At 44.1% G+C, this 13,826-nt stretch overlaps 1 protein-coding gene across 1 annotated transcript; it reads left to right on the top strand.

Annotated features, from left to right (window-relative positions):
* The first annotated feature begins 5,559 nt into the window (after window positions 1-5,559).
* On the top strand, window positions 5,560-13,618 carry LOC310832192 (prosaposin-like). The gene is made up of 5 exons (XM_083713846.1): window positions 5,560-5,765; window positions 7,182-7,390; window positions 8,013-8,120; window positions 10,592-10,775; window positions 12,990-13,618. The coding sequence occupies exons 1-5, from the start codon at window positions 5,720-5,722 to the stop codon at window positions 13,016-13,018; spliced, it is 576 nt and encodes a 191-aa protein (XP_083569972.1). The 5' UTR covers window positions 5,560-5,719; the 3' UTR covers window positions 13,019-13,618.
* The last annotated feature ends 208 nt before the right edge of the window (window positions 13,619-13,826 follow it).

Raw genomic sequence — 13,826 nt, 5'->3', positions numbered from 1 at the left:
CAGTGGAGTTAATCTGCAGGTCCCATACAGCCCAAGCCTCACCATCACCCTGGCTCTGTGCCACCTCACAGCAACACCTGTATCAGGGGGGCAATGCCACCCTGTCCAGCAAGCCACTGTTGGTAGATGCACAGGTCATCTGCTGCCTTCCTTAGTACTGTAAGATGTATTGTATTTCTAGTTATATTATTATTATTATTATTATTATTTTGTAAAACTGCATGCACACATATACATTAGAACATGCAGATTTTATGCATTTTTGTGGTGGGTGGTCATCAAGTTGTATACACACTATTCCTGTAAAGCACATTTAAAGCATATTTTCCACTTCAAAGAATTCTGGGAACTGTTAAACTTTGCTGGGGAAATCTGGCTGGGGTTAGGATTGTGCCCTTAGCATTTATGTACATGCATTTATATTTATATTTATATTTATATTTGTGTGTGTGAGGGGCAGAGGGCATCCAATCCCCATTCAAATTTAACTTCCAGGGATGCTAGCAATGGATCCCAGAAGAAAGACAAAACCAGTGACTTACATCACCAGTATCTACAGTAAATGAAGCATCCTCAGAACTCCCAAAGAAATTTTGGACAGCTATGTACCAGGGACATTCCAGGAAATGGGAACAATTGGAGCATATGCAACGTAGTAGTGCGGTTTGGAAAGAGAGATATCATGAGGAAAAGCTTTCCATAAAGATATTCTGGCAAAGATTGCACAAGCTGTGCTGGAAAGTGGGGTGGGAGAAGAAGCAATTTCAAACTTGGCAAGAGAACACTTTTCATTTGAACTAGCAGTAAGTATTTTAACACATTCTTTATTGCAAGGCAGGAGATTGCATCTGAAAAAGGCATTTTTTGCACATAAAGCTAATGCTGGGTTGAGTTTAAATCTATATATACTATTAAATCCATAGAAGCTACTGCCATCTGCTGCTGTGGTGCAGTTCATACACCATCAATGCATGGATTCTATAACGATGTGTGCATACATCTTAAGCTAAACATGTAAGTGAATACAATCTCTCCAAATAGCCAGACAGGTATCCAGAATTCAATTTTGTTTGCATTTTAATGAAAAGCCATCTACTTCACACTTCTCATATCAATACACAAACCATTATGTAAAGTTTATATAATTTCAGTTGTGCCAACAGTATGCAAAAATCACAAAATTAAATTCAGGCTATAAATATAATTTCAGGGCCTTCTGTGTGAATTCGATTATTCTGAAATTTTTATTTTATTTTATTTTGTAAATAGCAGCAGCAAGGAAGCTTCAGAAGGATGGAGCATGGGAAGGGGAGCTTATCTATATCACTCCCTGCCATGATAGTAGCAAAGCTGTCATGTTCTGTTCTGATCCAATACCAGATCTCGAGGAGCAGAGAAGACTTATCAGAAGTTGCAGGACCATGGATAGCACCACGTGAGAAACTTGCTCCAACAAAAAGGGTGAGCATAGACTGGGCCTTTTAATGCTTCTGCTCTCTGACTACCTCTCTCAAGCTCCAAAAGCCTTGTAACTAACTAACTTCTAAAATGGCCAATCCTTTGGCCAGAAGACAGACAGACTGTTCCCTAGCTTCCCACCTGGTGTGTTCCCTGGGCCACTGAGTTCCTGCTGGAGGCATTTGGTTCTTCAGGGCAAAGTGCCACAATGCAGGCTCTGACCTTAAGGTTACAGGAGATTCTCCTGGGGGCTCAAGTTCCTCAGCCTCAGGTTCTTGATTTTCTGCAGCAGACTTAAAGCCCTACGTGTCAGGCTGCTGCCAGCGACTCCCAGCTGCTTGCCCAGGAGCATACAAATACAAGGGAATATTTCTTACCGGCCGCTTTTTATTCCGTATTTACAGAGAGAGGCTCTATAACCCAGCCTCTTGGCTAATGACGTTGTCCTGAGTGAATCTCCACCCCGTCTCTCCCACTTCTTCATTCTTCATTCTCATTGTTTATCCTATGGGTGCTGCTATGTGCCTTCTGTCTTTGAGCTCTTTGTTCTCCTACTTCCAAGGCTCGCCGGGTTCTAGGAGGGGGGGGGTCTGAAATGCTTTCTAAAGACACAGTGTCCATCAGCCTTGTGCTTCCTCCTCCTCCTCCTCCTCTCCCATTATTTCCCAACTTTTCCCCTCATCAGCCTCTGAGCTGTGACCTCCCTCAAACCCCTGTTGTAAATCTAAACTGTCTTCCTCCCCTCCCTGGAAGGGTCAAACTGCCCTCTGCCCTGTCCCTGACACTACCCCTGGTCTGGATCCTTGGGTGGAAAGTCTCTGATTTTGAGTCTTGAATGCTGGCTGGCTCTGGGTGCATGACATCTCCAAAGGTTATTTTTCAAGGCAAGCTGCCATTGCCACAAATGCATCCTTTTGCCAGGCTAAACTACCCCACAGTCAGAAGTGCATGCTCATTACAACTGTGTAATTCATTGGCGCTTGGAGTCAGAATTCTAACATCCCGGAAACAACATGTGGAAGGTTTCTTCATGCTACTTGTGGGAGCAGTGATATGTATACCTGGAAGACACACTGGATTGGGTCCAGACTATGTTAGTTGAACTTAGGTCCCACTGAAATCAATGGGACAAATTAGTCATTACTTAAGTCCCATTAACTTCAGTGGGAGTTACCGTAAGTTTAACTTACCTACAATCCACTCCTAACAATAGGCCGAAGCCAGCTAAGTTCTACTCAAAGTAGACACACTGAAATTAATGAAACTACGATAAGTAAGTCATGGCCTTGATCTCCAGTGGGTTTACTCTGGGTAGAACTAGCATTCCACCCAACTCTGTGTCTCCTCAGAAGTAAGTCCTACTGACTTCACTGGGTCTCGCTTCCAAGTAAATAAAGCTAGGATTACAGCCTAAATCTGGATCCAACCCATTATAATTTCCATATGTGTCATTCAAGCAGACTTGACAAAAACTCAAAATACCAGGAGCTTTCTCCACCATTATAGCTCAGTGGCAGATGAGGTAGAAATCTATTATCAACAAGGACAGTTTTACATATATAAGGATATGGCCTGACCCCAAAATGAGTAAGACCTAGTTTTGGAGGGGCCTAGCTGAATGCTGAAGTTAAAAACAGCACCGGATAAGATGCAGAGGTCTCTGAAAATACAGAGGAAGAAGCTTGGGCTGGGTGACTGTTTCAAAGAAATGTGGTTGGAAGGTGGGTAGATAAGTGACTGTTCCAAAGTGATGTGGTGGGTAGATAAGAAGATTTTGTTCAGATAATGTTTGTGTTAATTTTGCTCTGCTACACGTGTTGACCTCCTATGTAGTGTGTTTTTTTAAAAAAAATGTTTAGGATAATATTTTAGTTTCCTGTTAATTGTGTTTGAATGAATATTGATTGTATTCAAATGTACAGGTGAAACTAGGAAAATTAGGATATCGTGGAAAAGTTCATTTATTTCAGTAATTCAACTTAAAAGGTGAAACTAATATATGAGATAGACTCATGACATGCAAAGCAAGATATGTCAAGCCTTTATTTGTTATAATTGTGATGATCATGGTGTACAGCTGATGAAAACCCCAAATTAACAATCTCAGAAAATTAGAATATTAAATGAAATCAGAAAACAAGGACTGCAAATAGAGCAATATTGGACCTCTGAGAGGTAGAAGCATGCATATGTACTCAGTACTTGGTTTGGGCCTCTTTTGCATCAATTACTGCCTCAATGTGGCGTGGCATGGATGCTGTCAGCCTGTGGCACTGCTGAGGTGTTACGGAAGACCAGGATGCTTCAATAGCAGCCTTCAGCTCTTCTGCATTGCTCGGTCTCATGTCTCTCATCTTTCTCTTGGCAATGCCCCATAGATTCTCTATGGGGTTCAGGTCAGGTGAGTTTGCTGGCCAATCAAGCACAGTAATCCCATGGGCATTGAACCAGGTTTTGGTACTTTGGGCAGGTGCCAGAGTCCTGCTGGAAAATGAAATCAGCATCCCCATAAAGCTTGTCTGCGGAAGGAAGCATGAAGTGCTCCAAAATCTCCTGGTAGACAGCTGCGTTGACCCTGGACTTAATGAAACACAGTGGACGAACACCAGTTGATGACATGGCTCCCCAAATCAACACTTCACACTGGACTTCAAGCATCTGGCATTGTGTGCCTCCCCATTCTTCCTCCAGACTCTGGGGCCTTGGTTTCCAAATGAGCTGCAAATTTGCTCTCATCAGAAAAGAGGACTTGGGACCACTGAGCAACAGACCAGTTCTTTTTTTTTCCCTTTAGCCTAGGCAAGATTGTTCTGATGTTGTTTCTTGTTCAGGAGCAGCTTGACAAGAGGAATACAACATTTGAAGCCCATCTTCAGGATCCGTCTGTGTGTGGTGGCTCTTGATGCACTAACTCCAGCCTCAGTCCACTCCTTGTGAAAGTCCCCAACACATTTGAATGATCTTTTCCTGACAATCCTCTCCAGGCTGCAGTCATACCTGCTGCTTGTGCCCCTTTTTCTTCCACACTTTCCCCTTCTGCATAACTTTCCATTAATGTGCTTCTTCTGCAATTACCTTTTGAGGCTTTCCCTCCTTATGGAGGGTCTCGGTGATGGCTTTCTGCACAACTGTCAGGTCAGCAGCCTTCCCCATGATTGTGCTTCCTACTGAACCCATTGCAGGTGTTATGGATTGAATAGCTACTGCACCTTTTCACAATATTCTAATTTTCTGAGATTGTTAATTTGGGGGTTTAATCAGCTGTACCCCATAATCATCACAATTATAACAAATAAAGGCTTGACATATATCGCTTTGTAGGTCATGAGTCAATCTCATATATTAGTTTCACCTTTTAAGTTGAATTACTGAAATAAATGAACTTTTCCACGATATTCTAATTTTCCGAGTTTCACCTGTATACTTTATATTCAACTTTCTTCAGTAATGTTTTATTCTGAATTGTGTTATTTGCTGTTTTAATGTCGGTTGTAAACCGCCTTGAAATTCCCCCCCCTTAAAAATATAAAGCAGTATAGAAATTAAATTAATAACAACAACAACAACAAGAAGATCATTGGGAAGAAGGTAAAACAGGCCAGATGACACATTCCTTCCTATAAAGCATGTATCATAATGGAAGGCTCTCGCAAACGCCAACCTGTAATGCATTGCTGAACATAAGTCTAATTAATAAATCTGAGCCTCCGTATTGAACTCCCACGGGGAATTTTATCCCACACAGAACACATGCCCTGCATGTGGACAGTCCCAAATTCAATCCCCAATAGCTCCAAGTAGGGTTGGAAAGGGCCTTGTCTTAAGCCCTCAAGAACAACTGGCCCTAAGAGAGACCAATGATCTGACTACTGCTTGAAGGCAGATCTTCATGATAGTTGCCTCTTTTCCTTCAGATAAAATTAATTCTTCACATTTTGAGATGTGGTTTGAATGCCTATTTGTCGCATCCTGTGGCATTTGGTTTCTGAGGGTGGTTTTGTTTTTAGTCTGTTCGAACAATGCTTGTTCACACTTTGTAGCTGTCAACCACTTTTCTCAAATCCATGACGTTTTGGGAAAGGGGAGGGGGACGGCCAAAGCCTCGCATTCTGGTCAGCGAGTGGCATGTCCTTTTAAGTTCTGCTTTTGATTTTCAAACACTCCGATTGGCTCAGGCAGGAACCCCCCCATAACTTTTAAGAGCTTTAAAAGACTTGTTGGGAGACCGGCTCCCCCCCTGCAGTTGGACACCTGAACTGCAATGGCTTTGTTGCTCATCTTGTACCTGAACGTTGCTGCAGGTGCAGGTAAGATGTGAGGGCTGTGGGATGTGTTTTTGCTTCTTCCAGGACAAAAAGAAGTTACAGGCAAGCTTTGACTATTGTTCCTTCCAGTAAAAAAACCTGGTGGGCCCATGCCAACCAGCGAAGTGGTGAAACAGGGCCACTCACAAACAGGAACAAGGGAAACTGCTTTACCCTGGACCAAATCATTGGTCCTTCTGGTTCAATATTGTCCACAATGATTGATGGCAACTAGGTTTTAGACTCTCCCAGCCCTAATTAGAGATGCTAGGGATTTTGAACTTCAGACCTTTGATAGACAAAGCAGATGTTGTACCACTGAGCTAAGAACTTTCACCTGCAAAAGTAGGAGGAATTCTGTGGGCCACAGGAAACCCCAGGTTTGCAGAAAAGTTGTTCATTAAAGTAAAACAGGGAAAAGCAAAAGAGGAGGATGGAGGGTTCAGATGTGTGCTGCTAATACTGGCATGGACAGCTAGGTCTCAAGGGGGTTATAGTCCGACACAAATGGAGGCCACCAGTTTTGGGAAGGCTGTATTAAAGGCAGACAGCTGTGATAAGCTTGATGAAAGCAAGCGACAGTGGAGACGACTCAGACATTATTGCCACTCTTCCATCTGGAGGTAACTTCACACACAGGGTCTCCTAACAGTGCTCTTAGCAAACTACAGTTCCCAGAGATTTTTTGTAGGGAAGCCATAATTGTTGGAAGTGGTATCATAGAGCTTTAAACATTATGGTGTGGTGTGAATGGGACTCAATGATCTGACATTGCACAAGGCAGCTTCCTACAGGGCTCAAATCAGCCTCAATATTGTGTGTGTTAGTGCTCTGTCAGTTTTGGTCCTTTCTGTTTCTCATTTTTCCAATCGTGAATTCAGTTTTTCACATTGATTCAGCAATTTGAGAATCCATTTTTTTAAAAAAAAATTCTGATGTTTTGGCAATCAATTTCTCATTATGGAATGCATTTTATGGAATGAATTTGTTAATTTCACTAATATATTGATTTGTATGCATACTTCCCCCTAACATACTCATTTTTATAAAACTTCCTTTGCTTGGAGAACTGCACTGCGAAGATCAGATATGTGTGAATTTCAAAGGATGGCTGTGTTTTGGTTCTCACATTGTTTCAGAAGGTGCAAATTTGATAGGCTTGGCTTTAAATGCAAACTGTACCGAGTTTCTCCCTCATCCCTAGGTAGAGCTAAGAGTACTTTTTCGGGTATCAAAGTCGACTCATGGGTGGGGTGGGGGGGATAATGATCAGGCCCATCAGCTCAGAAAGGTCCCATCGCCCCACATTTTATAGAGAAGCCCCTGATTTAAATCATACACAAATAATATTAGATTTCCTTCTAAATCCTCTTGGGTTGTATGCTGTGCAAGTTTACTTCTTACCCTTTTGTTTCAAAGCCTTGGCTGGAATAGATCTGGATCCTCCTGGTGCATGCCTGCAAGGTCCCAAATTCTGGTGCCAAGATGCAGTTACTGCTGCTGAATGCAAGAAGGAGGAATATTGCTGGATCCATGAGTGGAGTTCTCCGTTGGTGAGAGCCAGAAATGCAAAACCACATCCATCTGAAGAGCTGCTCCCTTCCCTCTCTCTTCCACCACATTTACAGGTGGGTTATATAATACAACCGCATCAGCCCACCCTAAATTAAGCAAAATTAACCAGATGCATGAGAAAGGGTGGAAAGCAATATCTTAGGGGGCAGCTGCATGCTAATAACAAGGACGAGAAGGACTTCTCTAGACATTCTTCATCTATAGTTTGGAGTTAGGATCAGCCATGTGACCACACTGAAACATTTCCTTAAGAGGTCAGGAACTACCATGGGATAATTTGGGGAGAACTACCGGTAACTATCTCATTCTTCTTTTCCTTTTAAATATTACCTTCCAGGTCTGTAGCTAAATACTGTGTGGTGCATAAAGGAGAGAGGGAATAATTGCCAAAGAGTTAATATATAAATGCTCGTAGCCAACTTATTATTTGCTTGTATTGGTGAACAACTTGGTAGAAAACAGTCTGTGCACACTTCCCGAGTAGAAGGTCAGATAATTTCTTTTTTTAAAAAAGCAACAAAAGCTGGACATCGAAGGAGATACTTGTGCCAGGAAGAACCACTTATAGTGAGAGCCCCATTATTACACCCACTATTTGACCAAAAAAATTCCATGGTCCTTTCCTGAAAGCCTCATTTTTTACTTTGAAGCCATTGATATCTTTGTTTGTGACAGTGGAAGGGACTTGAGGAGGACAAGGCTGACGCCCCATTGATTAAATGCTTCGTCTGCACCAATATTGTCCAGAAAATCAAGGATCTGGCTGGAGACGATCCAGATGATGTAAGTTACCAAATGCTATGTTATTGCAACTTATTTGCTTGGCTGATACTGAAAATTGGGTCTGGGGGCAGAGAGCTACCGAATTGCCACAAGTGGCTGATACCCAGAGGTTAGCCTGAAAACATATCATGCATTTCCATTGCTGAGGCTAAGCAGAGTTGGCCCTGTAAGCTACCTGGAGGGAATTATAACTGGGAACCACAATGGTGAATTTTGGACATAACGGAGATGTAAAATATTGGATTACAGTCGTACCTTGGAAGTCAAACGGAATCCATTCCGGACGTCCGTTCCAAAACATTCCAAAACCAAATCACGGCTTCTGATTGGCTGTAGGAAGCTGCCGCAGCCAATCAGAAGCCGCAGAAGCTCTGTCGGACGTTCGGGTTCCAAAAGAACGTTCGCAAACTGGAACAATCACTTCCAGGTTTGCGGCGTTTGGGAGCCAAAATGTCTGAGTTCCAGGGCGTTTGACAACCACGGTACGACTGTATTATAGAAGATGCAGGAGGAAATTATTAATAATAGGTCCCACAAAGGGGAGGAGGGAGGTCCAGGAGATTCTTTGGAATCTTGTGTTTATGTTTTATGTTGGATATGTGATTGTAAAACTTTAATCTGAAAAAACCAAATAAATGAACTTTCAAAAAATAATAGTAACTGTAAAGGTAAAGGTAAAGAGACCCCTGACCATTAGGTCCAGTCGTGGCCGACTCTGGGGTTGTGGCGCTCATCTCGCTTTATTGGCCAAGGGAGCCGGCGTATAGCTTCATGTGGCCAGCATGACTAAGCCACTTCTGGTGAACCAGAGCAGCACACAGAAATGCCGTTTACCTTCCCACTGGAGCGGTACCTATTTATCTACTTGCACTTTGACGTGCTTTTGAACTGCTAGGTTGGCAGGAGCTGGGACCGAGCAATGGGAGCTCACCCCGTCGCGGGGATTCGAACTGCCAACCTTGTGATCAGCAAGTCCTAGGCTCTGTGGTTTAACCCACAGCGCCACCCGTGTCCCTCAGTAGTAACTGGCAACCACATAAAAGCCCCGTAAATGAATACTTAAACCTTTAGAGCCACCCCATGGGCTAAGCAAGGGAGAAGAAGAGAGTACCCCCAGGGCTGAGCAAGGAAGCTGGAGAGCTCTTTCCACACTGAGTAACCCAAGTGGACCTGGTGCAAAAACAAAGTTTCAAGCTCCTAGACTTGTTTGCTGAGCAGGGCCTTCTTGGCACCCTGGCTCTGGAAGCCTAAGGAAGCTCACAAAATCTCACTGGAACTCAGATTGTCCCGTGAGATTCCAAGAAGGAGCATCTCCAGCCCCATCATCCAGCCCAGAAACTGAGGTCCAGTGCCGAGGGCCTTCTGGCGGTTCCCTTGCTGCGAGAAGCTAAGTTACAGGGAACCAGGCAGAGGGCCTTCTCGGCGGTGGCGCCCGCCCTGTGGTTGAAAAGCCTCAAAAGGCAGATGTCAAGTCAATAAACAACTATTTTACTTTTAAAAGACAACTGAAGGCAGCTCTGTTTAGGGAAGTTTTTAATGTCTGATGCTGTATTGTTTTTAATATTCAGTTGGAATCCACCCAGATTCCAACTGAATATTTTCCCCACCCAGATTGGCTGGGGAAAACCAGCCAGATGGGCGGGGTATTAATAATAATAATAATTATTATTATTATTATTATTATTATTATTATTATTATATTCCAGGACCAGTGCATTGAGCAGGCTGTGTCCAGCAAGCAATGGAAATGCTTAAAAGCTTTTCCCCGTGCCAGGTAACCCCACGTGGACTCAATGCCAGAAAGAGCTTTTTAGCTCTCCACCTTGCTTTGGATTTGACTGGCACAATTTCAACCAGCCCACCTGGAGCTGGCCTGAGGGAAGTCCTGAGAGACAAATAGAGGCCTGGGGGCTTGTATTTGCCCCCTAGGCCTGAGGTTCCTCACTCCTTGTGTGAGGCTTTGCACAGCGGCTGCATAGCACGCCATACATTAAAAACCCACTCACCCTCAAAAAGAATCCTGGGAACTGTAGTTTGTTAAAGGGCCTGGGAATTGTAGCTCTTAAGAGTGGTAAACTACAGTTCCCATGATTCTTTGCGGGGAGGGCTTTAAATGCATGCAGCTAAAGATAGCAAAGATTCCAACCAACTTTATTTGGAGCCAAAACAAAAGGTAAAGAAGAAGGAAAATGAACAAATATAGCAAAATATACAGCTCCCTGCTCACTTCAGATTAATATAGAGTGCGAGAGAAGTCAGGGCTCCTGTGCCTTTAATAGGCACACCTTTAATAGGTGTGTGGAAGAGGGAATTTCAGTAGGTGTAACATGCAAGCAGAGGCTGGTGTGAGAAGAAACGAGGGAGGAAAGCAGAGGAAGGCCACACTGGCAGACACGCAAAGGCTGTATCTGTTTGAATCTTGAGCATGGAGCCACCAAGTTACTGTTCTTACTCCCCAACTCTTATTTCAGGAGAAAATCGAGGACGCAATAGCTTCTGTATGTCAGGTAGTGGGCAGGTTCCTGAGAGGGACTTGCAAAAAGCTTTTGAGGCTTTTCAAATCAAAGCTCAGAAAAGATCTGCAGGCTGGCTTGAAGGCTCGGGACATCTGTATTGATCTGAACGTATGCAGGGATTGCTTGAGGGCAGTACCAGGTGAGAGCAGCGCATTTATTTTATTTATTATTTTCATTTATTCATTCATTAAAATTCATATGCTGCTTAATTTTTAAGAAAGAAAACCTCAAAGCAGCTCTGGTGACTGCCTGTCCTCATGCAAGACGAACTCTATCCTTCCCTTTTCCTCACTGGATTATTCCTTATGGACAGCCTTCTTTTCCCCTGAGATGGTCCCCGCTGGAACAAGTAGGGCAGACCAACAGTATTCAGAGCCAGAGCCAATGATAGGTAAAGGTAAAGGGACCCCTGACCATTAGGTCCAGTCGTGACCGACTCTGGGGTTGCGGCGCTCATCTCGCTTTATTGGCCGAGGGAGCTGGCGTTTGTCTGCAGACAGCTTCCGGGTCATGTGGCCAGCATGACTAAGCCGCTTCTGGCGAACCAGAGCAGCGCACGGAAACGCCTTTTACCTTCCTGCCGGAGTGGTACCTATTTATCTACTTGCACTTTGACGTGCTTTCAAACTGCTAGGTTGGCAGGAGCAGGGACCGAGCAATGGGAGCTCACCCCGTCATGGGGATTCGAACCGCCGACCTTCTGATCAGCAAGTCCTAGGCTCTGTGGTTTAACCCACAGTGCCACCCATGTCCCAATGATAGACAGACCCAAATCATTCTAGTGCTGTCTCCATCCTCCTTCCTGCCATATTCCACAAGAGCAAGAATGAGGTTGAGGAGGAGAAAGCCGAGAGCCAGGGCGACCTCCTGGACTGGCTGCGAGTAAGACAAGGCAGGTGGACCTCAGGCTGCTGTGGGTGGGGCAGTGCCCCATTTGCTGTAACAGACTAGCCTCTGCTGCAAGGGCCAAAGCCCCGTGCTGAAGTACAGTGGTGCCCTGCAAGACGAATGCCTCGTAAGACGAAAAACTCGCTAGACGAAAGAGTTTTCCATCTTTTGAGGTGCTTCGCAAGACGAATTTCCCTATGGGCTTGCTTCGCAAGACGAAACGTCTTGCGAGTTCTTTCCCTTCCCCCCCTTTTTCTAAGCCGCTAAGCCGCTAATAGCGCTAATCCGCTAATAGCCGTGCTTCGCAAGACGAAAAAACCGCAAGACGAAGAGACTCGCAGAACGGATTAATTTCGTCTTGCGAGGCACCACTGTACATAAGAATTTCAGAAGTGCCCCACTGGATCTTAAGCGAGGAAACAGACTCACACAAGACCGGTAGATTATTAAGACAACCTTCTCAAACTAGGTGCCCCCTAGATGCTGCTGGGTCACAACCCACGGCCAACAATCAGAGACTGTGGGAGTTGTGAGCCAAAACATCTGGTGAGCACCGAGCTAGAGAAGACTGCTTTGAGAAATCTTTGGTGGCTCGAAGGCATTCCAGCAAAAGAAACGGGGTCGGGGGGAAAGAGAGAGAGAGTGTTGATAATGCAAGGTGGAAGATTCTCTCTAACCGAGAAATCTTCAAAACATAAAAAGAACCCAGCTGAATCAGACCAAAGGTATATTGAGTCCAGCATACGTTTTGCACCCTGGCCGATAAGATACCTAGAAAACTCCCAAAAGCAGGAGATGAGCTCAATAGCCCCTCTCCAGCTTTGGATATGTAGCTATCATGCATGACTAGTAACTACAGAGGAGGCTCACCTGATGCCTTTATATCTTTAGATGCCAGGCGAAAACGTTTCTCTTCAACCAAGTGTTGATTAACATTCCATGGCTTTTTAAATGTGTTTGTGGGAGGGGAGTGTTTTGCTTTGTTTTTGTTTCATTGTGTGTTTTGTTTCATTGTGTATTCTGTTGTGAACCGCCCTGGAATCTTCAGAAAGAAGGGCAGTATACAAATTTAATTACCGTATTTTTCGCTCTATAAGACTCACTTTTTCCCTCCTAAAAAGTAAGGGGAAATGTGTGTGCGTCTTATGGAGCGAATGCAGGCTGCGCAGCTATCCCAGAAGCCAGAACAGCAAGAGGGATTGATGTTTTCACTGCATAGTGATCCCTCTTGCTGTTCTGGCTTCTGAGATTCAGAATATTTTTTTTCTTGTTTTCCTCCTCCAAAAACTAGGTGCGTCTTGTTGTCTGGTGTGTCTTATAGAGCGAAAAATACGGTAATAATAATACATATAGCTGTATATTCCCCCATGAATTAGTCTAATCCTCTTTCAAATTGGCACTGGAAATTTGCTTCATCTCTCAGTTGTGGTTTCCATGCTTTAACCACATGCTTTGTTTTCTACAGAGGAAGAAAAGATTGAAGGCAGCTGGTGAATTGGCTGCTGCTGCTGCTGTTGCTTCAACTTCTTCACAGATGTGGGACCCCCCCCCCTCCGATTTGCAAAGAGAAGCAGAAATGCCCACCTTATAGTAAGCAATGCTGGAACTAAGGGCTTATCCACAGTTACCTTTCCTCTGCGCTTTCCAAGCATGGTCTGCACTTTAAAGCTCCAGGTCCAAGTACCCTTTTGTTGTCCTGGAGCTTTCTCTGCAAAAACTCATTCTTAAAAGCTGAATGGCAATTTTCTGAAAACCTGAGTTGCTGTTTGTTGCATTTCAGCTTTAAAGAGTGCTTGGAGCTTCGAAGCACAGACCTGTTCCTGCAAAACAGGGCAAAAGTTAAGTGTGGATAAGCCCTAAAGAAGGTATTTTGGGTGCCACAGGCAATGTAGGCACCCTGAATTTCTGCTTTGCGCAGGGGTTTGAATCTTGCTGAGCATCCTCACACAAGGAAGAGACGAAATACTACTGCTTTGCCTAATGCAATTATAAAGCCGACTTTTGTATCTTTTAGCAATATACTGGAATATACTAGTTTAAGCCGAATCCCCTTGCTTTGACTTTCACAATGAATAAAGTGCTTTGATGAGCCCAGACCATCTCACGTATTTATCATGGCTGAATTCTGCACACTACGAGAAAGTGGTATCAACCAACAATGGGTCCCACTCCCTGAAGAATCATCAGGCCCACAAACTTCCAGTGCCCTGATGGTGTCAGCTGGAACCAAGAACCCAGGGCTCTGGAGGCACAGGCATATCTGAGGAGGAGCAGCCAGGCATAGAGGTTGACATCTTTCATT

Source organism: Podarcis gaigeae (genome assembly GCF_964106915.1).
Source record: "Podarcis gaigeae genome assembly, chromosome: 15".
NCBI lineage: Eukaryota > Metazoa > Chordata > Lepidosauria > Squamata > Lacertidae > Podarcis > Podarcis gaigeae.
The sequence above is the reverse complement of the archived record's forward strand: the minus strand, read 5'-3'. Positions and strand labels throughout refer to the sequence as shown.

Excerpts from the sequence above, each read along its gene's own strand:
- LOC310832192 (XM_083713846.1), top strand. The coding sequence starts at position 5,720 with ATGGCTTTGTTGCTCATCTTGTACCTGAACGTTGCTGCAGGTGCAG. Across the intron at positions 5,766-7,181 it reads GAACGTTGCTGCAGGTGCAG|CCTTGGCTGGAATAGATCTG; the intron begins GTAAGATGTGAG and ends TTTGTTTCAAAG. Across the intron at positions 7,391-8,012 it reads CTCTTCCACCACATTTACAG|TGGAAGGGACTTGAGGAGGA; the intron begins GTGGGTTATATA and ends TGTTTGTGACAG.